Source organism: Chlorocebus sabaeus, chromosome 20, assembly GCF_047675955.1.
Source record: "Chlorocebus sabaeus isolate Y175 chromosome 20, mChlSab1.0.hap1, whole genome shotgun sequence".
Lineage (NCBI taxonomy): Eukaryota > Metazoa > Chordata > Mammalia > Primates > Cercopithecidae > Chlorocebus > Chlorocebus sabaeus.
Window position 1 is genome coordinate 51,449,364 of NC_132923.1, and position 24,973 is coordinate 51,474,336.

Here is a 24,973-nt window from a genome sequence, read left to right on the forward strand (position 1 = left end):
AAACTCTCGGATATCTAGAAGTAGAGCTGGCTTGTAAAGTGTACAAGATTTTAAGCTATAGTAAGTAATGCTGAAATGGTTTTCAGGCATTTATGTTCTCACAAGCAATGGGTAAAAGTGCCCCTTGGCTGGGTGCAGTGGTTCATGCCTGTAATCCTAACACTTTGGGAGGCCGAGGTGGGTGGATCACGAGGTCAGGAGTTTGAGACCATTCTGGCCAACATAGTGAAATCTCGTCTCTACTAAAAATACAAAAAATTAGCTGGGCATGGTGTCGGGCGCCTGTAATCCCAGTTACTCAGGAGGCTGAGGCAGGAGAATCACTTGAACTTGGGAGGCGAAGGTTGCAGTGAGCCGAGATGACGCCATTGCACTCCAGCCTGGGTGACAGTGTGAGATTCCATCTCAAAAAAAAAAAAAAAAAAAAAAAAAAGGGGGGCCCCTTGTACCACATTCTCTCCAACACTTGAAATATTTGATTTTCGTTAACAAAGTCACAGGGGCCTTCTAAATTTTGATTTTAAAAATTTCCTTCTATTTTTAAAAAGCAAAACCATTGTGGTTTTCATTTTTCTTTCCCTGATTACCAATGAGCTTGGGTGTCTTTTCATATGTTTATGGGCCATTTGTGTTTTTGTTCATTCATCAAATGTTGTTTGAGTACGTCCCATGTGCCAGGCAGTCTTTGAGTCTCTCCTCCACTTTCAAAGAACAATAAAATCGAAGGAATAACCCAGAAATAACTCCACACATATATATAGGGCCATAACTCACAACAAAGAGCACATTGTAGGTTTGTGGGTAAAGGACAATCTCTGTCCTCCATTTCTTAGAAAGTGGAGGAGAGACACACTGTGCCTGTCGATCAATTGCCCATTTTTCTATTGAGTTGTTTCTGTTTTTCAAAGGAATTCTTTATATGTTCTGGAAACATACTTTGTTGATTGTATGTGTTGCAAATATTGTCTTCAAGTTTGTGGCTTGCCTTTTTACTCTGTGGTACTTTTTGATGATGACCCAGAGCTCTTAATTTTAATGTGGTCAGATCCTTTCCTCATGCTGTCTTCCTAAAGCTTTAGCATTTTGCCTTTCATGTTTAAGACCTTACTTCCATTTGGAATGTATTCTTATATATTGTGTGAGGATGGGATCCAATTTCCTTCTTTTGCTTGTTACCCACACGCTATATAGAGGACTAACTCTCCTGGCACCGTTATTGAATGGTCTGTCCTTTACCTGCTGATCTACAATGTCCTCTTGTTGTGAGGTATAGCCCTATATATGTGTGGATCTGTTTCTGGGTTCTAATCCTTCTATTTTATTGTTCTATTTGTCTCTATGCCAGTTCCACCATACCACTGTATTAATTACTCATCACAAGAAGAAAAGGATAACAGTAATTATTTTGAAAGTTAAATGTATAGTGCCTGACCTGATACATGTTAAGCGTACAATAAATGTCATCTATTATTATTTTAGTAGGGAACACATTTTCATATGTTGTTTTAAAAAATATCTAAAATCTGTAGAGAATTAGTCAACATTCAATAGATATAACCACTTCTGTTTTTGCATTTGATATGAGTTACTCTGGCTGCCCAAAGACTTAAGAAATCCATACATTCAGTTACTGCTTTTGTCTTCTGAAGTACGTTGGAAAAGATGAAAGATGAACTCTTTAATTTCTTTACTCATCCTCACCCTGCAGTCTCTTAGAAAGGTTAAATGAAGGAGGCTTGACTTTGATTGTTTTTCGATTTGAATTCTGGAAAAGAAAATGATGCCGGAAGAATAAAGCAGCGTATTTAGGAAAGACTTTCAGTGATAAATATCTGGAGTGTCCTGTTTTCTGTACCTTGCTTCTATGCCATATTTTACTTATTATAAACTACCTCGGGATCTTTGTTAAATAAACCCATTTATTTGATGAAGGAGAAGGAAGTGCCACATTTTAACTGTTACTGAAAGAAATGTTCTTTGCTCTGTTGGTCTTGGACTTCCACAAAATACTTGATTCCAGATGTTAAATTGTTTTTTCAGAAGCCTTGTTAAAGGGCCAGAGCATTAGATTTTTGAAGGCATTTCCAAACCTCAGCTGATTATCACAACACACAGGAATCCAAACTTTCAAAGCTTAACTTTGGCTCTGAAGTGTATCAGCAGCTGCAAAAAATATGTGCTAAGGCACAGGTTCATAGGACTGGGATCCAGTGTCCTTAAATGGTAAAACTTTAAGTAAATTTCCTTTACTTTCTACTTATCACAGATGCAGTTTAGTTGTTTAAAGTGCACTGAATTTCCTTGATTCCATCAAAAGTAGTGAGAATTTGATAATGGTAATAGTCACGCAGCAGCCTGGTATGTAGGTATTCATAAGTAATGGATTTATTTTACATTTTTCTCTACCTATATATTTCTAGAATATATTAACAAACTAACCATTCCTCAAAAAAAAAAAATTTTTTTTTTGAGAGAGGGTCTTGTTCTGTCACCCAGGCTGGAGTACAGTGGCACAATCACAGCTCACTGATACCTCCACCTGCTAGTTTCAATCAATCGTCCCTCCTCAGTCTCCCAAGTAGATGGGTCTAAAGGCATGTGCTACCATGCCCAGCTAATTTTTTAGTTTTCTGTAGAGACAAGGTCTTGCCATGTTACTCAGGCTGGTCTCGAACTCCTGGGCTCAAGCGATGTGCCTGCCCTGGCCTCTGTAAGTGCTGGGATTACAGGTGCAAGCCACCGTGCCTGGCCCTCAAAATATTTTATACATGCCATTTGCAGTGTTCTTTAGACCAGATCTCATCATTCTCTAGGGAACTACCTTGATGCTTTTCCAAGGACGAGGGGTACAAATGCCCTCTCAACAGATGCCATCAACATGATGAAGCCAAGAAGAGATGGGATTAGGGGGGAACAAAGGGGAAGTTTTGGGCCATATTACACCAATTGGTAGTAAAGAAGAGGGGAAGATGTTCTCGGTGGAAGAAATAACCGAGCAAAGGCTCAGAGCCAGTAATGACCAAGAGACTTCAGTCACAGGAAGATCGTCTTGCATTGAGTGAAGGGGTCATTGTGGTTTGCCGTGAAGGACTAGCTAGAAGAGGCAGATGAACAATTGTTAGAAGACTCCGAAAGATGAAATTCAGTGTGTTCCAACAGCAGACTGATTAATTTCTGTGTTCATTTGTGTCACTTAACACATAGGGTTAGAGCGTCTAGCATGACGTAGTAGACTCCAACTCAAGAAATTCCTGTAGTCACACGGAGTTGAATTATAGAGACTGTTTATAGTAAACAAGAGACTATCGCAGGCCTTAAAACAAAAACCTTTCACATGTTTTAAGTTAATTTAAAAAAAAAAAAGAATATTCTTTTCTCTGCCATTGGCACTATGCCTGGAATTTGGTACACGTAGGAATTTTAAAAATCAGTCCAGTACCTCTCTTAAATTCCACAAGTACATTCTATATCAGTGGGATAATTTAGACGGAAGTTCTAATGATATCAGTGGAGAAAATTCCTGCAGGCCTGGGTAGATTGGAGGTTCTGCTTTTATTCCTTTCTGTACACTTTTCCAGCTATTGATTGGCCTCCACAGTGCTGAAGCTGAGGTGTCAGCTGACCCTTTCTCTGGTTTCTCAAAATTCCTCCCTTTCAGAGCAGAAGCCAGCATGACCAGAATACTTCTGAGGAATCTGCAGCAGCAGCAGTCCCCATGGGGAGCCTCAGAATGATAGTGAAACACAGCGTTTACCTTCAAATGGCTCAGCAGTTGCCATCATGGCAGCTATCAGGAACTGCAGATGTCTTTTTCACAGTCTTTATATTTAGGACCCAATAGAATCAATTGTCTGTTGTCCTGGCATCTGTATCTAGACAGATGTATACAGTACAACCATTTTGCTAAGACCTGGGGAATCTAGAAATGAAAGACAGTCCCTGCCCCCAAATAAGCTCATGCAGTTTGGTGTAGAAGATGGACAGCGCAGCATGGGAGTGAACACAGCATCAGTCCCCTCATCAGGGTCAAAATTTACTTTGTCAAGCAAGTGAGCATCCTGCTTAAGGCAGGCCTGTTACCTTTCTAATTGTTTCTCTAGTTATGTGAATTCTTCTGTTTGACCTACTTGACCTTAACACTTGTCATTTGTTTTTAAAATATTACTCTAAGCTACTTACTGCAATTGTTCCAAATGTTTAATTTATTAATTCCAGGGAATTCCTAACAATTTATTGCTATTTATTAACTCCTGCCTCTCTGTCAACTGTTATTGGTCTGTTTCATGGATGACAGTGGTTAAATGTTTTCATATGCACTACAGCATTTTTTGTGATGCTGTGATAACTTGTGGGCTAGACTAGGATGGCTGGTCTGGATCCCTGCCAAGACACTCAGTCAGTGGACCTGTGAAGAATATGCTTGGGTAGAGTTGGGTCTCAAGACATCATCTCATCACTATGGATGAACAAGGCTACCTACAACAGCCTACGGCCTCTTTGATGGTTGACTCTACCTTTTTATACTGTCTCCCTCCCTCCTTCCTACACCTGTCATCAGAATGCCTGCTTCTTATGGGTTCATATTCCCCAAGGTCATTCCACCAGAAGCAAGGGGATATTTCTCATTGTCTTGTATACTTTGGCATTCTAGCAGGGAAGCAAAGACTTAATTATTTATGAGACAAACTTAAGTAAAATTAAGAATCAAAATATTCTTAGGACTAGGTCAAGCCAACTACTACAAAGTCATCTTTAAACATTTATTTAAATTATGTGTTTTAAACTCAATTATACTCAGTACCTGAACCCCAGCATATTCAATGTTAATCTCATTTCCTTTTTTTTTTGTTTGTTTGTTTTTTTTTTTTGAGGCGGAGCTTCGCTCTTACTGCAGGCTGGAGTGCAATGGTGCCATCTTGGCTCACCACAACCTCCACCTCCCAGGTTCAAACGATTCTTCTGCCTCAGCCTCCCAAATAGCTGGGATTACAGGTATATGCCACCATGCCCAGCTAATTTTGTATTTTTAGTAGAGATAGGGTTTCTCCATGTTGGTCAGGCTGGTCTCAAACTCCTGAACTCAGGTGATCCGCCTGCCTTGGCCTCCCGAAGTGCTAGGATTACAGGCCTGAGCCACTGCGCTCAGCTAATCTATAGTTTCATAATCTCTGTTGGTATATACATAAGGAGAATTGTTACAATTACAATTGGCTTTGGATCTTCCCAATTAACTTGCAGTCCAACAACTCAAGTAGGGCTGAGGACTAGTATAGAAATGAGTTATGACTGATAACTTAAGATTTGACAAAAACTTTAGCATATGTGCTTTACGGTTGACTTTTAACTAATATATACAATTTCTTATAAATAAAGTTGAAAACATATATGCATTACAAATAATGCTGAAACAGCATGAAATGCTATTATAGAGGTGAATGCAGCCTGCTTTGGGAGCACAGAAGAAGTAAATCCCTGCTGTGGAAGTCAGGTAGCCCTTCACCAAAGAGGCAATGTTGAAGCGTGGTCTAGTGCAACAAGCAGGAGATCTAGGTGGAAAAAGGTAAAGGACGTTTTAGGCAGTATGTGAAAAAGCTTAGAAGTGTGACATAGAATCTCCACAGACCAGTAGAAAGTTTGATGTGACTAGAACTTAAAGTAACAGAAGAAAAATTGGGAAGTTAGACTGTGCATGTCAGGTTGAGATGATTACGCTCTGTCCTGTATTGTCGTTTAAGGGAAAATAACGAAAGTATTTCATCTGGGCAGTGACATGATCAGATCTTTCTCTTTGGGAATATCTCTGCTGTGGATTAGCAGTTCAAAACGCTGGACTCAAGAAAACCACTTAGGGGTTCCTGCAATAGTTCACACCAGAAATGTGGAAAGTCTAAACCAGGGGTGTCCAATCTTTTGGCTTCCCTGGGCCACAGTGGAAGAAGAAAAATTGTCTTGGGCCACACATATAATGCACTAACACTAACAATAGCTGGTGAGCTAAAAAAAAAAAAATCATCAAACAAATCTCATAATGTTTTAAGAAAGTTTATGAATTTGTGTTGGGCTGCATTCAAAGCCATCCTGGGCGGCATGTGGCATGCGGGTTGTGGGTTGGACAAGTTTGATCTAGACTATCAGTGGGAATGGAGAGGAGGGTGAAGTTGGAAGGTCTTTAAGAGTTAGACTGTTACCCCCATGAGGGCAGGAACCATGTGTGTTCTATTCAACTTTGACCCATAAAGCTCTCTACTCCTCTGCTCCAAGTGACAAGGCGCCTTTCTGGCAAGATCCCCATCGTGTTCATCTTACTACTTGGATTTTACTGTCCAATGTAACAAGCCCATTCATTGTCTCTGGTGCTATTGGATACATATAATTGTCAAGAGTGAAGTGATTTTAAAAAACAGACTAAATTTCACCCATTTGTACAAATTCACCCATTTGTACTTTTCCATATGCTGTTTTGTTCCATATGACCATCTAGGTTATGCTGGAAGAATAGCTATATTTTTAGTGGATGGGTATAACTTGCCCCATTTCAGAAAGTAAGCTAATACTGTGACATACTTTTTAGCAGTTTTAAAATGAAATGGATTCAAATGTACAGGTATGAAAAGATTTCCAAGAAGTACTTTTTTTGTAAAGTAAGTTATAGAACAATATGCGATAATATATTAAACAGGGAAAACATGTAAATCAAAATAATATATTTTATGTATTCATTTAATCATGGAAATGCCCCAGAAAACAATATGAAAAGTTATACTTCAAATTGATAAACATGGTTACCTCCAGGGTGGAGCAGGGAATTGTTCAGTTAATCCTGAATATTTTACCACAAAAAGATTTAAAACAAAAAAAAGAAGAAGAGGGAGGAGAAAAAGGTATGGGGGAAAGATGAGGCTTCGAAGAAGTAAATCAGACAAAAGTACAGCTCTTTCAAGGCAGAACATTCCTTGCTCTAGGCTTATATTTGTGAAGGGCAAAAGAAATTAGGAAATATATCTTTGTTTACCACTGGGAAACAAGGATTTGGTTTCATGGATTATTTTTATTATAGCTACTGAAGTTGTGAGTGATAAAGTACTGCAATGTATCTAATACTCAATTTTGAAATAGAATATCCGTTTGTAAACCCAGGCCTGCCCTTGATTTGAATACCTATGAATGCAAGCCAACAATTTAAAATTCCACGTGCATGGTCTTCCAGTTCTAAAGCAGGAGAAATAATACTTACCCCTAAAAAGGATGTTGAGGAGACAAATGACAGATGTAACCAAAAGATCTGAGCTCTTCTGAATTTTATATAAATATAAGATAGGATGTCCTGGTATAATCTTTACATATATGCATAAACTTAGAGACACGGGCTATTTGTTACATAATATTTACCAATTTTAAATGCACAAATTATTGTTTAGGGTAATGTTTCATAACCCTTGGGTCAATATTACCAAAAACCAACAATCAGTTCTTTCAGTTTTGGATTTCAAAAAGCCTCCTTTCAGATTTAAATTGAATAGGAAACCATTATTTTTAGGGCTTAAAAACACAGTGGTGTCCCCTTAGAAACCTCCAATTAGTAGCAGCCATTGTCTAATTAGGTGAAAATAATAATCTATCGATTGTTATAAAAGCAAGATACTATAATTCAAGTGTGTTTCCAGATGCCAGTGAATTGCTGGAAAGCTGCAAGTTTAACTTTCCGCTCTGATAGAGTTTTAAAAGAGGTCAGGGTACATTTTACCATAGTGTCTAGCAATGTGAGTTTATTCAGACCTTTTGGCAGACATTCCTGCACACTCAAGCTAAATCAATGAATCATCCATTGTTGGCCAGCTCCGCTCTCAGTTGCTAAGAGGTTTTTCAAGCATACTAAGGCTTTATTCTACATAGTCTGTAAAAAGGGCAAACTGTATTAAATGTTAAAATGTCTCATCTTTCCTAAATTAGTAATTAAAATTTTACCCAGAATTTTAATACTGGGGCGATGGGAAAGTCTATGAGCAGCTGGAGGACTTTCTACTTGGGAAAATACGTGAGAAAACTTCCTGCTCATAACTCTTCAGAAATATGTGTGTGGAGGAAATGGAAACATTTAAAAAGTGGACACATGAAAAACAAAAACTCAAGGAGGAAGGTCTAAACTCTCTTAAAGAAATATAATGTGTTTTTGTTCTTATATATTTCAAAATGAAAGATGTTTTCTTTAAATTTTGCTAAATGTACTCTAATTTTCCTTGTTTCTCTTTGAGTCATAAAGACCCTTGTAATTTAGCATTGTATTTTAAAGCTTTAATGCAATAGTTTTTAGAAATATATAAATTTAAAACTACCATGAAATAAAGGAATGTAATTTTTTCAGCTTGCTCTTTATGAATGTTTATAGTATATTCTTTTCTCTATATGTAATAACAGTGCATCGTATACTCAAAAACTAAAGGAGTAGATTTTTACATGTTCTCACCACAAATAAATGATCAGTATATAAGGTAAGCCATATGCTTGATTCAGCCATTCCACAATGTATACATATTTCAAAGCATAATGCTGTATGCCAAAAACATACACAATTTTTAATTTAAAAATTAATTTTAAAAAAAGTATACTATGTTCTATATGTATCCTTCTTGAATATTTCAAGTTTTAAAACATAATAGTTGTTTTATTTATTTTCTCTTTGAACTTAGTGATGATTTCACATTATAGAGAATCTCAGAATTTATCATAGAGATTACTATTTCATTTTGCTGAGAGGATGGGGATAATTTGGACTACAAATTTAAAAAGAGGAAAAAAACAAGTATAATGTATCTTAAAAAAATATTTTTAAGTTTATTGGATCCAGATGTAGTGATGAGGAAAGCTTCTCTTCTGTATTTCTTAGTTTCTCAAGATAAAATTCTATTTCATAAATCTCTGTGAGGACTGTCTCAAATATTCTAAAAGAAGCTTTTCAGATATAACGTGGCTTTTGGAATTGGACAGGCCTGGTTGCTCCATGTTCTAGATAGTGTTGCCTTGAACAAATTACTCCTCATCTTTGGGCTCCAACTTCCACATTTATAAAGTAAACATAATAATGCACACCACCACGGGTGGTTATGGAATTCAAATGAGGAAACATGGTAGGTAGTCCTGGCACATAGTGGGTCCTGGATAAATTTCAGTTCTTAGCTTCTTTAAAACTGTTGGAGGCTAATATCCACGTGCTCTTAAATACAGCCAAACCTCTTTAAGTTGGCAACATAAGTGTTTGGTTTTACTTCTAATTTCAAAAGAGATGTATTTGAGTGAGTGACTGAGAGCATTCATTACATGAGGGCAGCTTGGAACAAGAGGACAGGGGATAGTCTTGCACCTTGGCCTTCTTTCTTGCAGACAAACAAAACATTTGTGATTCTTGGGTTCTTGTCTCCCCTGTCTCTCTGAGGCTCTCTCTTTTTCATAGAGGACTCCACCTTCTCTCAAGACTTGTATTCCAACACGCTGTCTCCAGTTTACTATTCACTGCTATAACGCAGGGCTTTTTTTTTTTTTTTTTAGGGCACTTTTTAGATCCAGCCAAGGACGAAGCCTTTCCCAGCCAAATGCGGAGCAGGGAATGGACCATGCCTTGGTACGCCCTGCTCCTGTTGATCCAGAACATGACTTTTTAAGACTTTAAGCTTATAGAAAAAATAAGGTGTGACCTCCCTTTACATGCTTAAGCTTCCTGACACCTGTGTTTATTTAAAGGAACCATCTCCATGTCTGTACTCACAACCTGATGATGCACGCCTTCTACAGAACCAAGTATAGTGTTTTCACAGGAAGTTTTTAATAGCAAGGAGAAACAAGATCTTTTCCTCAGGTGCTTGACTATTTCCCTCTGTAATCTTAGATATAGTTTAAATCCTATTTCTTTTAGGTAATATTTGTTACATTAGATGTTGGAGGCTAATATCAGCTAATAAATAGACCCATGTGGCCTATTTATTGAATTAAACTGAAGAGAATTGCTAGCATATCTGCTTTTAGGATACAGTAGTATGAAGTGGCAGCTACATAAAACTGATTACTCTGGTGGCCCCTGCCTAAAGGGAGAAGGCCTCATACAACTCAACAGTGATATCAGCAAAATAACATGTCTATCCTTGTCAAGAGAGAAAACAGGGTTGAAAATGACAGAATGAAGATGTAATACTCAAGCTTTCTAGGGCAGATTGTAGAGTATGGCAAAAATGAAGCAAAACAAAACCCAAAGGAAAGAAGTTTAGATTTAATGCCTAAAGAAGTGGCATTTCCTCAAAGAAAGTCCACATGAACTGACTTAAGTTGCAGTGATGGGGGTCAGTGATGGGGGTCAGTGAGAACAGTACATAGAGCAACTCCTGTGGCTTTCTGTTAGAGCTTCACCTTGCAATTGTAATTTTTATATAACTTGAGAGAGAGAGAGAGAGAAAGACAGGGATTTTCCCTCACTTTCTGAATCATGGCTCAGAAGTGTGTTATAAAACACCAAGAACGGAAAAGCTATTACGTGGAATATAAAGAAATACTTGAGTCTACAATATCATTGAACTCTTGGATTCAGTTTCAGCAGACATGCTCTGTATTCCCACAAGAGTCTGGAAAATGAACTCCTATTTTTTTTTCTGTCTGGAGCTGCAGTTAGTATTATTATTTGCTCCATTGCTCAATCCGGGTCAGACTGTTCTTCAGTAACACAGGTGGATGTTAAAACAGGGAATCTGTTGAAAAGATTGCGGAGGAACTGCTTCCCAAAAGCAGTTCTGGATGGCAATTTGATGGCAGTCAGCTATGGTAAGGACAAATGAAGCTTAGCAGTACCTTCTAGAATGTGGTCTTTCAGGCTTTGTCAGCTGCAATCCTACAGGCAGAAGTTTCATGTATAATGGGTCAATATGAACTGGTGGCGTCCTCTAAGAAGTAGATTCTAGAAATGGAGGTCATTAAATGCTCAATACTTGCTAACTGTGATGTTGATCTGCATTTTTTCTGTTTAGCTTTATTTGTGAAATATAATATGTAGTTCTTAAAGAAAAATTCCATAAGCCTTTTTTTTTCTTTCATATGGGCTTAAAAATATTTTAGAAACTTGTTAAAAACTAGCTATAGAAATATTCATGATCCTACTAAAAGTGGCAGGAGGAATATAGTTATGGTTTAAGATATAGAAATTGTTTTGTGCTAATGTTTTATTGTCAGCAATTACATTGTTAAAATGTAACAGGTAAATTTTGCCAAGAGTACAACGTGTATCCATTTGTAAGTAAGCACACAGGGAAAACAGTATTTTAAATGTTCTACCCATTGAATTATTTTTTCTAGTAAACAACTTGACATAAAATAGACTGAAACATCCATTTATTTTAACAACTATGTTAAATTACAGATTAGTGGTCCAAAATAAAATTTGAACTGATTTAATACATAATTCAGTTTTGGGGGAAAATAGATCTTTCTCCAACTGAGAATAGACTATATATTTTTTCTTTTGTGAATAACTTATTTTACCTTTAATAAGTTTAGGACTTGCCTGAACCACAGCCAGCCTTAAGAATCCTTTATTCAGAAATATTCAACATTATATTGACTAAGGAGCAACTTGGGGGTTGACAAATAGATCAGTATTTCAGTTTCTGACTTTAGACTATTTTTAAAGTAAAGTGCTGAGAGTTCCAATTGAAAAATTGCAAATGCTCCAGGACACTGTGCCTGGAAATAAGATTCCTGAAGAGTAGAGCCTAGGGATGTTTAGGCAACCCTTACAGAAACAAGCCTTCAAGTATATTTTAAGTACAATGTGTCTCGCACATTTTGCATGATTCTTTTCAGATTTTTTTTTTTTTGGATGTAACTATTCGGTTTACATACGTGTATATACATGCACATATATGTATATGTGTATATGTGTATGTGCATGTGTGTGTCTGTGTGTATATATAAATGGTAAATCTAGGAGTTTACATATCCAAGGGAAAATTTCCCTCAAACTTGAGATTGTTACTCACCAGATTGAACATTAGCAGGCCCTGAGGGACAGTCCCAGTCCACAGCCAACACACACTGATCCCTTCTTATCACTTGGAACAGACGCTCCTCCACAGGTACATACCCAGCATTCTTAAGAAAACAGGTATCTGTTGAAGTTAAACTAATATTTTTGGAGCAAAAAATGGGAATTGTCAGAAGATTTTTATTAATTGTATTTTCTAGAAATGTAGTCTTAGTTCAGTTGTATTCACCAGAAAAATACACAAAGCATTTTTATATCTTAGTATTTATAACTGAAATTATACATTTCTGAAGAAAATATCAAATCTGAGATAAAAACAGCATGGTAAATTAATTTGTACTGAAAATATTTTTGAAAATATTTTGTCTATAAAAATAGTTTGACAAGTAGTCTTGTTTGCTATAGTAGAAAGACTCTGCTTGAAGTAAAGCATTCACGCTTAGACCCTGGCTAGAAGAAAGAAATCAGAGGCAGATTTTTAAAAAGACCATACTTTCAGGTCTGGGCACAGTGGCTCACACCTGTAATCCCAGCACTTTAAGAGGCCAAGGCAGGAGGATCACTTGAGGCTAAGAATTCAAGATAAGCCTGGGCAACAGAGTCAGACCCTGTCTCTACCAAAAATAAAAATTAAAAACATTACCTAGGGGTGGTGGTTGTATACCTGTAGTCTTAGCCATTTGAGGGGCTGAGGCAGGAGGATTGCTTGAGCCCAAGAGTTTGAGTCTGTAATGAGCTGTGATTGCAGCACTGCCTGGGTGACATAGCAAGACCCTGTCTCTAAAAAAATTACTTAAAATAAAAGTAAAGTACATTGCTTTCAGAACATATTAAAAAGGAACTAGATGCAAAATAGTTTTGAAAATGTTTTCTTTCAAGTAAGATAGTAAATGTGCCTCTTTTTAAAACAAAATGACATATAACTGAAAATCTGATTCTGCAGTTCAATAATAGGAATTTTAAAAGAGCTTAAAAGCTGCTTCTTGATCAGATGCAGTGACTCATGCCTATAATCCCAGCACATTGGGAGGCCGAGGTGGGTGGATCACTTGAGCCCAGGAGTTTGAAACCAGCCTGGACAACATGGTGAATGAAAACTCATCTCTACAAAAAAATTGTTAAAAATTAGCTGGGCATGGTAGTGTGCGCCTGTGGTCCCAGGTACTTGGGAGGCTGAGATGGGAGGATTGCTTGGGTCCAGGAGATCAAGGTGACAGTGAACCTTGGTCATGCAACTGTACTCCAGCACAGGCAATAGAGTGAAACCCTCTCTCAAAAAAAAAAAAAAAAAAAAAAAAAAGGAAAGGAAAGAAAAAAGAAAAGCTGCTTCTCTTGAAATTCAAGGTAAAATTATATTTCATCCTCATTACAATTCTTTTTCCTAAAAGTAAATATAAACCATGCTATTCTATTCTGTATGTGCTATTTGGACTATCTTTATCTGATGTAGTTAGTCATTCTCTACTGCTCCCAGGAAGTGAATAAATTCAGGTAAAAAGAAGATACCAATAATGAAAGATTTCACTTTTCATGAATGTTTTCACAGTAGGCGCCCTCTTCATTTTAGAGGTGTAACCTCTTGGAGAAAAGGATCAATTCCTGTAATTTTATTGCTAGACTGTGTCAACACAGTGTATTATGAAAGCTACATTTAAGCAGCACCAAGATCGTCTTTTAATGATGAGAGATAGTGTTAGTCTGCTGTACTCAGAAGCGTTCACTCTTTAGCCCAATGTTCTGGTATTATATAAAGCTTTAGAAACCCTGGAAATTTGCCTATGATGTCTTTGAAGAAGGCAATCACATTGTGGGCATGGATCATATCTCTCTGCTTACATTTTTATGGTTTTCATTTCTGTACCATTGTACTGCAGAAGGGATAGAAGGCAGCTTAGAAGGATATATATCATAAAGGTAGAACCAATCAAAAGATGGGTACAGGAATAAGATAAAATGATTACCATTAGGTGGAGCCAGGAACACCATATACGATCTACACACTGTTATAGATGGGTCACAAATTCCACTGAAAGCTTTCTAACCAGCAGCATAAAGAAGTAAACCTTGTAGGTATTTTAGTCTATGAGGACCTAAAGATACAGGCAGGTCAGTTTCTGAGAAGTGAAAATGTCATTGCTACTAAGCTCAGAGAAAAATTTCTTCCTGGGGATCACATGTGGACAGTGTATAATGATATAAATAGCATCATCTACCACATTTTTACCAGTAGGTACAGTTCAGTTAATTCAATAATATAGAAAGTAAACTCTCTAATTCAGATGTACATTTTAGAATTTCTGCAAGAGTAGGCCAGGCACAGTGGCTCACGTCGTAATTCCAGCACTTTGGGAAGCCCAGGTAGGCAGATCACCTGAGGTCAGGAGGTCAAGACCAGCTTGGTCAACAAACAACAGCATAAAAAAGCCAGGCATGGTGGCACACACCTGTAATCCCAGCTACTTGGGAGATTGAGGCAGGAGAATAGCTTGAATCCAGGAGGTGGAGGTTGCAGTGAGTCGAGATTACACCACTGTACTCCAGCCTGGGCAACAGATAGAGACTCTGTCTCAAAAAAAAAAAAAAAAAAAAGAAAAGAAAAGAATTTCTGCAAGAGTAGACTATGTGTCCTTCAGGCAGTCCTCCCTGATTGTTTTTGATAAATAATGCCGGTGAGCTCAAGGTTTTTTTGCTCAACAATTGGCTGGGATACAGCAAAACAAGGCCAAGATTCTCCAAAGAAAAAAATATTTGAGTCCACTTGGGCATTTCAAGAACAAAATTACAATAGATTTAGTTTTAAAGAGCAAAGCTGGCTTTATTGCAATTCTAGAATCGGGCAACATTTTATGCCATAAAATACAATAAATTTGCCAGTGAGTTGAACAGAAGGGGTTGGTTTTATAGACAGGGCTAAGGAAAGCAAAAATGAAAAACAAAAAACAGATTGATTATTTCAAAGTTACTTTCCTTGAAAGGCAGGGACAGGGAGGCAGAAAAATAGAAAGATTGGTTAGCATCAGATTACTTTTAAGAATTAAAACAGAGGGAATTATTATCCTACTGATTGAAGATTGATACTGGCCTATTTGGGAAATTGGCTGCTATCTCTCCTGCTTTCTTGGAAGATCATATAACAGCTTAGTTTCAGTTTGGTGATGTGGAACTTCAGCATGGATAACTCCATTTTGATTTTTAGTCAAGTCTGTTGGGGCCTAATGCAGGAGCTGTGGGGCCTAGTGCAGGAGCTTAGTCCAAAACAGTGGCCTCCTATATTTTTTATTTAACAATTTTCCCCTTTCAGTCACGCTTTCATCTAGGTGAGTGTGTGACCAAAACTAAGAGCATTAGTGCTACTCTTATCATCATGTTGGGTTTCTGGTCTCTACAAGTCATTCATAGGTTATGGTGTACTCATCATCATGTATTTCTTTGAGTTTTTGTCATTCCAGCAGAAAAGAGACTCTTCGGTGTTTGATGAATGACTGCGTACAAACTTTTAAAACTTTTTGAGAGGATGTCGTGTACCAGAGAAACTACTATTATGACTATCAGAAGGATAATGCCAGGAGTTTGGATTATGCTCCTTTATCTAGGATCCCCATAAACTAAACCAACCGAAATTAAATAGATCAAAGAATGAGCCAGGCCAGATACTCATTATATCTATGGGTGGCAAGCAGTATTAGCAGTTGCACAGATTTCTCCCTGTTCAGTTAGTCGGTAGCAGTTCTATCACCTAGCATTCCAGGAATGGATTACACTAAAGCAGAGAGTACTAACTCTGTAAAAGAGATCACTAGTACAATTTGAACAAACAGTTGCATTAGGGATGTTGCTGAAGTTACCCACTAGGTGGACTAAAGGATCTCAGGTTTTTGAAAGATTCAGATTTGACATAACAGATTCAACATGCTGTCAGATTACCCACAAAAACTAAGGACTGTGAAACTTCAACCATAGCCTTATTCTGCCAAGTGAAAGAAGTAGGCATAAGCAAGGAAAAATTGAGGGGTAAGAATATTATAAGAAGTGTTCATCTGATGGTCTTGTTAAAAGCTGTCCATGGCATGCAGTTAACAAATTCTCATCCTGGTTTGCAGTTTGAATGTCCCTGGTTGTGGCGTTAGATATTCTGGTGAACTCTTTGTATGGCAAACAAATCACACATGAGACTTGTCCCTTGAAATTTATATCAAGTTGTCCAGTTTAGCACTTTTGCTCTTAGTCGAAGAGTTGAAGCTAGATATTGGAGGGCACTAAAAGAATTCAGGATCCAGTCCAGTCTAGGGAAAAATAAACAAGACTACAGTCTACTAAAAGGTGTACTATAGTTTTTCTTTTGCAACATAACTTTTCTCTCTATAGTCACCCCCATTTCTACCAAAGATAATCAGAGTAAGACTAATTTGTCTGCAAAATAAGTTTCGTCTCATTAAACTTCACTTGATTATTTTATATAAGTACAGCAAGAATAACCACGCAGTTCTTTTTAAATTTGCTTTGCTAGAAATTTTGATAAGGAAACTCAGATTAGACTTTTAAAAACCTCTCATCACTAGGAAGCTAAACCAAGGCCAACATCAGACTTTGTCCATGGTTATCTAATATCTTGAGGTTCCTAGGCCTGCCAGGAAGTGACAACTTTTTACTCACTGTAATGCTGTGTGTTAGTCCATTTTACATTGCTATAAAGGAATATATGACACTGGGTAATTTATGAAAAAAAAGAGTTTATTTGGCTTACAACTTTGCAGGCATCTCCTCAACTTCCATTGAGGTCCTCAGAAAGCTTTTATTTATGGTGGGAGGCTAGGGGAGTCAGTGGAGTCACATAGCGAGAGAGGCCTCCCACCAGGTCCCACCTTCCACACTGGGGATCAGATTTCAGCATGAGTTTCAGAGGGGATAAACATCCAAACTGTATCACACTGGGAATCCTTGAAACCAGGCATTCTATTAATTCTCAAAAATATTACATTTCAGTCAAAGCCTTGGTAATTAAACCAGTGTTTCCAGTTGTATCATGTAATACAGAGAGCAAATTCTTTTTGAGCTTATGAAAATAATCATATTAAGGAGAAAGATGGAATGTTTCAATCTTTGTTGATGAAAGTGTACTCTACCAAACTGTTGTTAGAGACAGCTTTAAAAAATAGCTTCTTAAATCTGGAAAATAAAACATTAAGAGAACCAGCAGTGTATTAAAAAGCTATAAGAACACATAATTTTTCCTCATCAGTTTTTCAGTCTAATGTAATTAATCCCTGCTCTGTTTGATCTTAGTTAACAGTTTCACTAATCTATCAGTTTCTTTCTTAGAGTTCTACAAATTCTTACCCAATCCAGTGCTATCTCAAAGTTATCACAAACCTATACTTGTCAGAATTTTTTCCATTCTTTCCATGAACTTCTTTGAAGATTATAGTTGTTGCAATAAGCTTTCAGAACAGCATCAGAATAAAGCAATTAACTGAGGACAGTAAGACTTAAAATAGCCATCATTAAAAACTTGATGAGAGTCCATAATGGACAAAGAAATTGTGTTATTTCTGTGGCATACAACATTTTAACATAATAACCAAAATTATGATTGATTTCTAGAAATTTAATGCAATTTTGAAACACTTTTTTTTTTTTTAAGGCAGGGTCTCACACTGTCACCCAGCCTGGAGTGCAGTGATGTGATCGTGGCACACTGCAGCCTCTGCCTCCTGGGCTCAGGCGATCCTCCCACCTCTCAGCCTCCGGAGTAGCTAGGACTACACCTGTGTGCCACCATGCCTGGCTGCTCTTTGTATTCCTTGTAGCAATAGGGTTTTACCATGTTGCGCAGGGTGGTCTTGAACTCCTGGACTCAAGCAGTCTGCCCACTTCAGCCTCCCAAAGTGCAGGAATTGCAGGTGTGAGCCACCACACCTGGCCTGAATAAATATTTTAATAACATATCTATACAAATGTAAGGAAAAAAAGGTTAAACGTTATTTCTTATTGACAATATTTCCCATATAATTTAACATATCAAATAAACTTAATTGGTTTAATATCTGTCTTTTGGACTTCCAGGTGGCTGTGGTTTGGATGTTTGTCTCCCAAATCTCATGTTGAAATTTGATCCCCAATGTTGGAGGTGGGGCTTAATGGGAGGTGTTTGGGTCACGGGGGTGGATCCCTCAGGAATGGCTTGGTGTCTTCGTTGTGATGAGTGAGTTAATGGAAACTATTAGTTCCTGTGAGAGCTGGTTGTTTAAAAGAGCCTGTCACCTCCCCACTCCTCTCTTGCTCCCTCTGTGGCCATGTGATCTCTGTACTGTGACTCCCTTTTGCTTTCTGCCATGAGTGGAAGCTTCCTGTGGCTTTTGCCAGATGCCCAGTCTTCCAGCCAGCAAAATTGTGAGTCAAGTAAACCTCTTTTCTTCATAAATTTTCCAGCCTTAGGTATTCCTTTATATCAGCTCCAAAGGGACGAAGACAAGGGGACTTAGAATTTCATTTTGGGAAGTTTGTCAAAAAGATTCAAACACTTGATCAAAAATAGGATTACAGGTCACTGTGAAAATAATACTCATTTAACCACAGTGATAATTGAAATACTTCAAAAGAAGTTACATAGCTGTAGAAAATCTTAACTCTTATAATAAAGAGAAGACTCAGTTTTCCTAAGTAATTAATGACCTAAGAAAGAAAACATGAAGCACAAAAATTATTTTGACAAAATATAGAATCTTTCTTTTCTAGGCCACATATCTAAAAAGTCTCACAATTTTTAAATAAGAAAAGATCAGTACTTCAAGAAAACCTTGTTTTAAAAATAAAGCTTAATTTTTAGAAAAACCTAAACACAATTATTTCTTAATTTTAGCCAACTTGATCACACTCAAAATTCCTTTCATAAGATTCATCTTCCATAAATCTTCTAAACCTTGCGAAGACCTCCTGCAGCTTGCTCAAACCTTCAGTTTTGTCCCATGCATTCTACTTTTTCTTTTCATTTTTTTTTGAGATGGAGTCTCACTCCTGTTGCCGAGGCTGGAGTGCAATGGCGTGATCTCAGCTCACTGCAACCCCTGCCTCCCAGGTTCAAGTGATTCTCCTGCCTCAGCCTCCTGAGTAGCTGGGATTACAGGCATGTGGCACCACACCCAGCTAATTTTGTATTTTTAGTAGAGACAGGGTTTCTCCACATTGGTCAGGCCGGTCTTGAACTCCCAACCTCAGGTGATCTACCCGCCTTGGCCTCCCAAAGTGCTGGGATTACAGGCATGAGCCACTGCACCCAGTCTCTTCTTTTTCATATTGAAACAACCACTCATTCTACCTTAGGGCAAAAATGTACTTTTCTTTTTCCCTTATCTTTCTGACCACACAAAATTAGTCTCTTTTCAACTTTCTTTACCAAAAATATATTCTCAGACTTAGAACTTTTTTGTATCTCTTTTTCTTAATAGTTCCTTCCTGCCTTGTTTCCATTTTCTTCATAAATCTATATTGTGAAAAGCCTTTAACCTTTGAATTCGCTGAAATTACTCTTTTCTACAAAACGTATTCTCATGACTTTTTATAAATTTTCTCACCCAAATACATTTTACTTTCTCTTGGTATACTTTGCATATATAATTACATATACTAATTAGAATTTTTAACTTTTAGTGACTTTAATTTCTAGTGAAACCTAGGAAGTAAGCAATTTTGAACTATTATATACCAACATTTTATAACAACACAAGGTAACAAAGTATCTATACTTTAATCATGTTTAGCAATTAATGTGTCAGTATTCTAACTTACTTGGAAATGACTGACATTTCATGAATATTTATTACTTAATCATATGACTTTAAGATTATGTTACTTGAAGATTTTCGAAACTATGAAAGGTATTTGAGGTAGTCTCTTAGCCTGTTTTCTTTTGCTGTAACAGAATACAAAAGACTTGGTAATTTGTAAAGAAAAGTGGTTTATTTAGCTCATGATTCTAGAGGCTGGAAGTCCAAGACGGGGCAGCCCATCTGGTCAGTTTTTGGTGGGTGTCTCATGTTGCATCATAACATGGTGGAGAAACAGAAGGGAAAGCAGGCATGGAAAGGGATAAAACACAGGCGTGACCTCACCTTGTAACAACCTGTTCTCCTTTGAGAACTAATCCAGTCTTGCAGAATTAACCCAGTCTCAGGAGAAAGATATTAATCTATGTGATTGACCTAATCATCTCTTAAAGGCTTTACCTCCCCACACTGTTATATTGGCAATTAAATTTCAACACGAACTTTGGTGCGGACAAACCACAGCAAACCATAGCAGTTAGTGCAGTTTTTCTGATAAAATATTATATTTTATAGCTTACTTTTTCTTTAAGCCAATTAATTAAAGCTTTTTCATATATTTTGATAGCAAAATATCACATACATATAACATATGTAGACATACACACAGAAGCAGATCTTAGAGCTTTTATAAGATTCTCTATTTGCCAGTTTTTCAGTAGTTTCTCTTTCTTCTTTAGACTGTCAATCTCCTGATTACCTATTCTGTTGTTTTTAAATTATTGTTAATTTTTTGTTAAATATATAAAATAAAATAAATACAAATAAAAATTTATTGTTAAATTATTGTTAAATATTTTTAAATTATTGTTAGCTAGGTAACCCTAAGTTTGCACTTCCAAAGACATGACTCTTAGGTGAGATGAACTTACCTAATGTAAGATGAACTTACATCCCAAAGCACACAACTTAGATCTAAACACCATTATTTGCTGAGACAAGGGCAAAGAGTAAGACCCCATAAGACAAGATGGGCAGGAAGAGTGCTCTAAACACAGTTAAGGTTTGTTGTGTAAACTTTAAGCCAATGTCCTTCTCATTGTAAAATTTTCTAGTGGTTTTAGGTGCAGAGAAAGAGATACCCTTAGAAATGGAGATTTTCTTTATAGATGTAAATTTCTTTTACAAAGAGTTTTTAAATAGCCAGCTAAAATGTTAGAAAGTTGTATTTTGGAGACCAATTTAGTACAATATGTAGTCATTTTAGATTGTTTCTTAACTGAATCACTGACTTCAGTGTAGAGCCCTCTAATGAATAGGACAAAGAAGACATTTTCTATGCCTGGACTCATGGATTTGATATTCCTCACAACTGAAATTTTCTTTTTTATTTTGAGAGGTTGTCCCCACTTTTATAAAAGTGGGGCTTAAACTGTATGACTTATGCCTCAGTCTTCTGATCTGTACACTAGAGGGTAATAATATCTCCTTCAGATGGATATTTTAAGAAGTAAAGATGACATATAGTGTATAGACCAATGCTGTATTAGTTGTTGATGTTATTGTTATTGCTATTAAGGAGTGTCTTGTGCAAAATAAGTATTTTGTTTGAGGGAATAAAACAAAAGAATGGGCAAGTTAATTATTATTATAGAGCAAAATGACCTAGGAGAGACCAAATACTAGGAATCAGCCAAGTATGTCAGATACTTAGAGTGGTGTCCTTGTCAAAGACCTTTGGAAACTACAGGACTTTTATTCTTGTATCAGTCCCCATGAAGTCAGGATCTGTGAAGGGTCTGAGATTTTACCCCACTGGCAAGCCAACAGTTTAGCTTGTTACAGAAGACTGGTAACACCTACATCAGAGACAGAGGACTTTATTATTCACAGCCCAGCAAGCAGCATGAGTGTCATGTTGGTGTCAATTCCCCATGTCTTCCCAAAACTCATGAAGGTGACAAAGACAGGCATGGGTTTAAGTGGGTGTTGTGTACTCAGTGGATTTGTGTCACATTTGAGGAACATTGAGTTTAGGGAACTTACTGCTTTTATAGTGAGCCATGAGGAAGGGATGGAGGAGGAGATGGAAGCTACTTTACTTCATTTCTCAAGATGTTCAATGACATACAACCCAGAGAAATGACCTGAGTAAACAGTAATCAAGGCCTTGCATTCTTGACCCGGCAAGAAGCTAAGGACATTCAAGGTTCATTGTGAATTGTCCATCCCAATAACCCAGCCCCTTAGCCTGCTTGACAAGGGCTCTGAGAACAGCTCTGGGTTCTGCCCACTGATACCAATAACCAGGCTTTATATAGCTGGTGCTGAGGTCAAACAGCAGCAGCAGCACTATTAGCACCATCAGTTTTCAGCTTAGGTGAACCAGAGGTAAACCAGGTCCAGGCATTGAAGGGAATCTCTGTGAATCGAGGACCTTGTTGAGCCCATGGATTTGTTTTAGGTGGCAGAGTGGGAGATAATGTTTTCCCCAAAAGGATACCTACTACTTTATGCAAAACTGAGATGTCACTAGGGCCAGGCCAGCCATAACTTCAAACACATTATTTTCATTTGGCCAGCAAATGGACCCTTTCCTTGTAGTTGTGTTGTAGTTGACCCACCTCAAAATGGGAATGTCAGGCCTGAGAGTCACAAGACATCCATGGGTCAGGGGTTCATTTTCTTTCGTTCTTTTTTTTTTTTAGATGGAATTTTGCTCCGTTGCCAGGCTGGAGTGTGCAGTGGCACAATCTCCGCTCACTACAACCTCCGACTCCCTAGTTCAAGCAATTTTTCTGCCTCAGCCTCCCGAGTAGCTGGGATTACAGGCACATGCCACCACGCCCAGCTAATTTTTGTATTTTTAGTAGAGACGGGGTTTCACTATGTTGGCCAGACTGATCTTGAACTCCTGACCTCGTGATCCGCCCACCTCAGCCTCCCAAAGTGCTGGGATTACAGGTGTAAGCCACCGCACCTGGCCCAAGGGTTCATTTTCTAACAAGAGCTCAGCAGCACTTACGTTATGAGTTGAATTGATGCCTTCTCAGAATTCATATGTTGAAGTCCTAACCCCTAGTACCTCAGAATGTGATCTTATCTGGAGATAGAGTCTTTAGAGTGGTAATCAAATTAAAATGAGGTAATTAGAGTAGGTAATTAGAGTCAGTATGACTGTGGCTTTATAAGAAGAGGAAATTTGGACATAGAGACATGCATACTAAGATAATACAATGTGAATATGAAGACAGCTGTCTATAAGCCAAGGAACGAGGCCTAGCACAGATGTTTTCCTCATAGCCTTAGCAAGGAACCAACCCTGCAGATACCTTGATTTCAAGTTGCTAGCCTACAGAACTGAGACAATACATTTTTGTTGCTTAAGCCAAAAACAAAAACAAAAATGTAGTTTAATGTAGAATCTCAGAAATCACCACTAAAGGACTTATTCTTGTAACCAAACACCACCTGTTCCCCAAAACCTATTGAAGTTTAAAAAAATTTAAAAAATAAATAGATAAAGTAGAAATCACAGTTGTGGTGTCTACCTACAGGATAACAACTAGAGCTTCCCCAAAAGGCCTGTCAATCCTGGTGGTCAATGTGGAGATTATCAGAGGGTAGACAGCCTGTTTATAATGTTTTCCCTGGAAATATTTGGAGCAGTCTCTTTTCCAGTGTCCTAGTTGCTTGCACCAATAACAACAGTTTTTTGGAAACTGTTTTTTCAGTCATTTATTAAAGAAGTGCCCCAGAGTAGGCCCAAAGGCCAGCCTAGGTTGTTTTTTGCCATCCAACTGAAAGACTTTGGTAATAGCTTTCAAAAAGTTATTTGCATTGTTTCCCTGCTTTCCATAATGGACCAGGTGGGGCTTGTCAGGTAATACCATTCTGCCGCTTTCACCCATTTTGTGGCTTCTCTAATTCTCACCAGTATGTGTATTAGTTGGTTGAGATCAGATATCCTGGGGTTATAAGTTTCCATGAAGACCCTAAATTTTTCCTAAATTTTTATTTATTTATTTATTTATTTAGGGATGGGGTCTCACTCTGTTGCCCAGATTGGAGTGCAGTGACATGATCATAACTCACTGCAGCCTCAAACTCCTGGGCTGAAATGATCCTCCCACCTCAGTCTCCCAAGTAACTGGGGTTATAGGCATGTGCCACTATACCTGGCTTCTCTTCAGAAAATACCTGGAGGTCTTCTGTAGGTTTAGGAAATTTTCAAACTATGACCCTTGGCTCTATTTTTGTCCAAAGAGTATAAGTCACTCAGGGATTATTTCCTGAATTTGGGGGTAGTTTTTTTTCTTATAAGGAAACCATTTAACTGTGTTTTCAGAAAAGCAAGGCATTTAAGACAGAGTTAGTAGACTGACTATTCAGGCAAAGACAGAGGGGAGCAGAATAAGTCATGTCAATGTTACTGTCCTTGGTATGACGATATCTCTCGCATTTTTAACTTTTTATTAGCTCTTTTCAATGAATTTTTTTAAAAAGCAATTTTAGAATCCTGTTGTCTGCTTGAGGCTTCTGAATGTCAATCACAATAACAATCCCATTCTCTTTGCCTAATTATAGAAATTTAGGATTCAAGTACACTTATATGAATGGTCTTGTTCATCTGGAACATTCTATATGGTAGCCATTGTAATTCTATATTATCTGTAGTAAGATTTGATATTTGCAGCTTCCTGAGCCATAATTCTATACATGAAAAAGGCAGGCATACTGGAAGGCAGAGTTGTTAGATGTTTAGAAATTAAGGATCCCATTTTTATATTGGATTTTGGGTCTCTCAGAGCTAGGATGGCTTTGGCTCTAAAATCTCAGTGCTGAAGAAGAGAACAAATAAAGAGGCCCCTGCAGTAACAACCACTTACTGTGACTACCATCAGTTATCTTAAAAGTTGGCACTGTGGTATGGGGGTGGGGGTGGCACCTCCATGCCCTCTTTGGGTACATTACCATCCCAGCACATCCATGTGTTGACCAACCCCAAAGCTTATCAAGTTTTGTTGTTCAGAAGTTTTCATGGAGTCTAATCTCCAGTCCTTCCCCACTCCCGTTTCCTGGAGGTCAGTAGGTGACATGGTTTGGCTATGTCCCTACCCAAATCTCATCTTGTAGTTCCTATAATCCCCACATGCCCTGTAGCATGTCTTGGGACAGGTGGGTGGAGTAAAGG

The 24,973-nt window shown here is 37.7% G+C and overlaps 1 protein-coding gene across 13 annotated transcripts in view; it reads left to right on the forward strand.

Annotated features, from left to right (window-relative positions):
* The window catches only part of DDAH1 (dimethylarginine dimethylaminohydrolase 1), a 243,397-nt gene that overhangs the window by 147,545 nt on the left and 70,879 nt on the right, over window positions 1–24,973 (forward strand). Inside the window, exon 1 of one of the 13 annotated variants that reach the window (XM_073007146.1) lies at window positions 10,677–10,803. The exons of the other annotated variants lie outside the window; for them this stretch is intronic. Coding sequence (XP_072863247.1) covers window positions 10,801–10,803 — 3 coding nt within the window. The 5' untranslated portion in view covers window positions 10,677–10,800. Of the gene's footprint in view, window positions 1–10,676; window positions 10,804–24,973 lie in introns of those variants that run through there. 13 annotated transcript variants of the gene reach the window in all.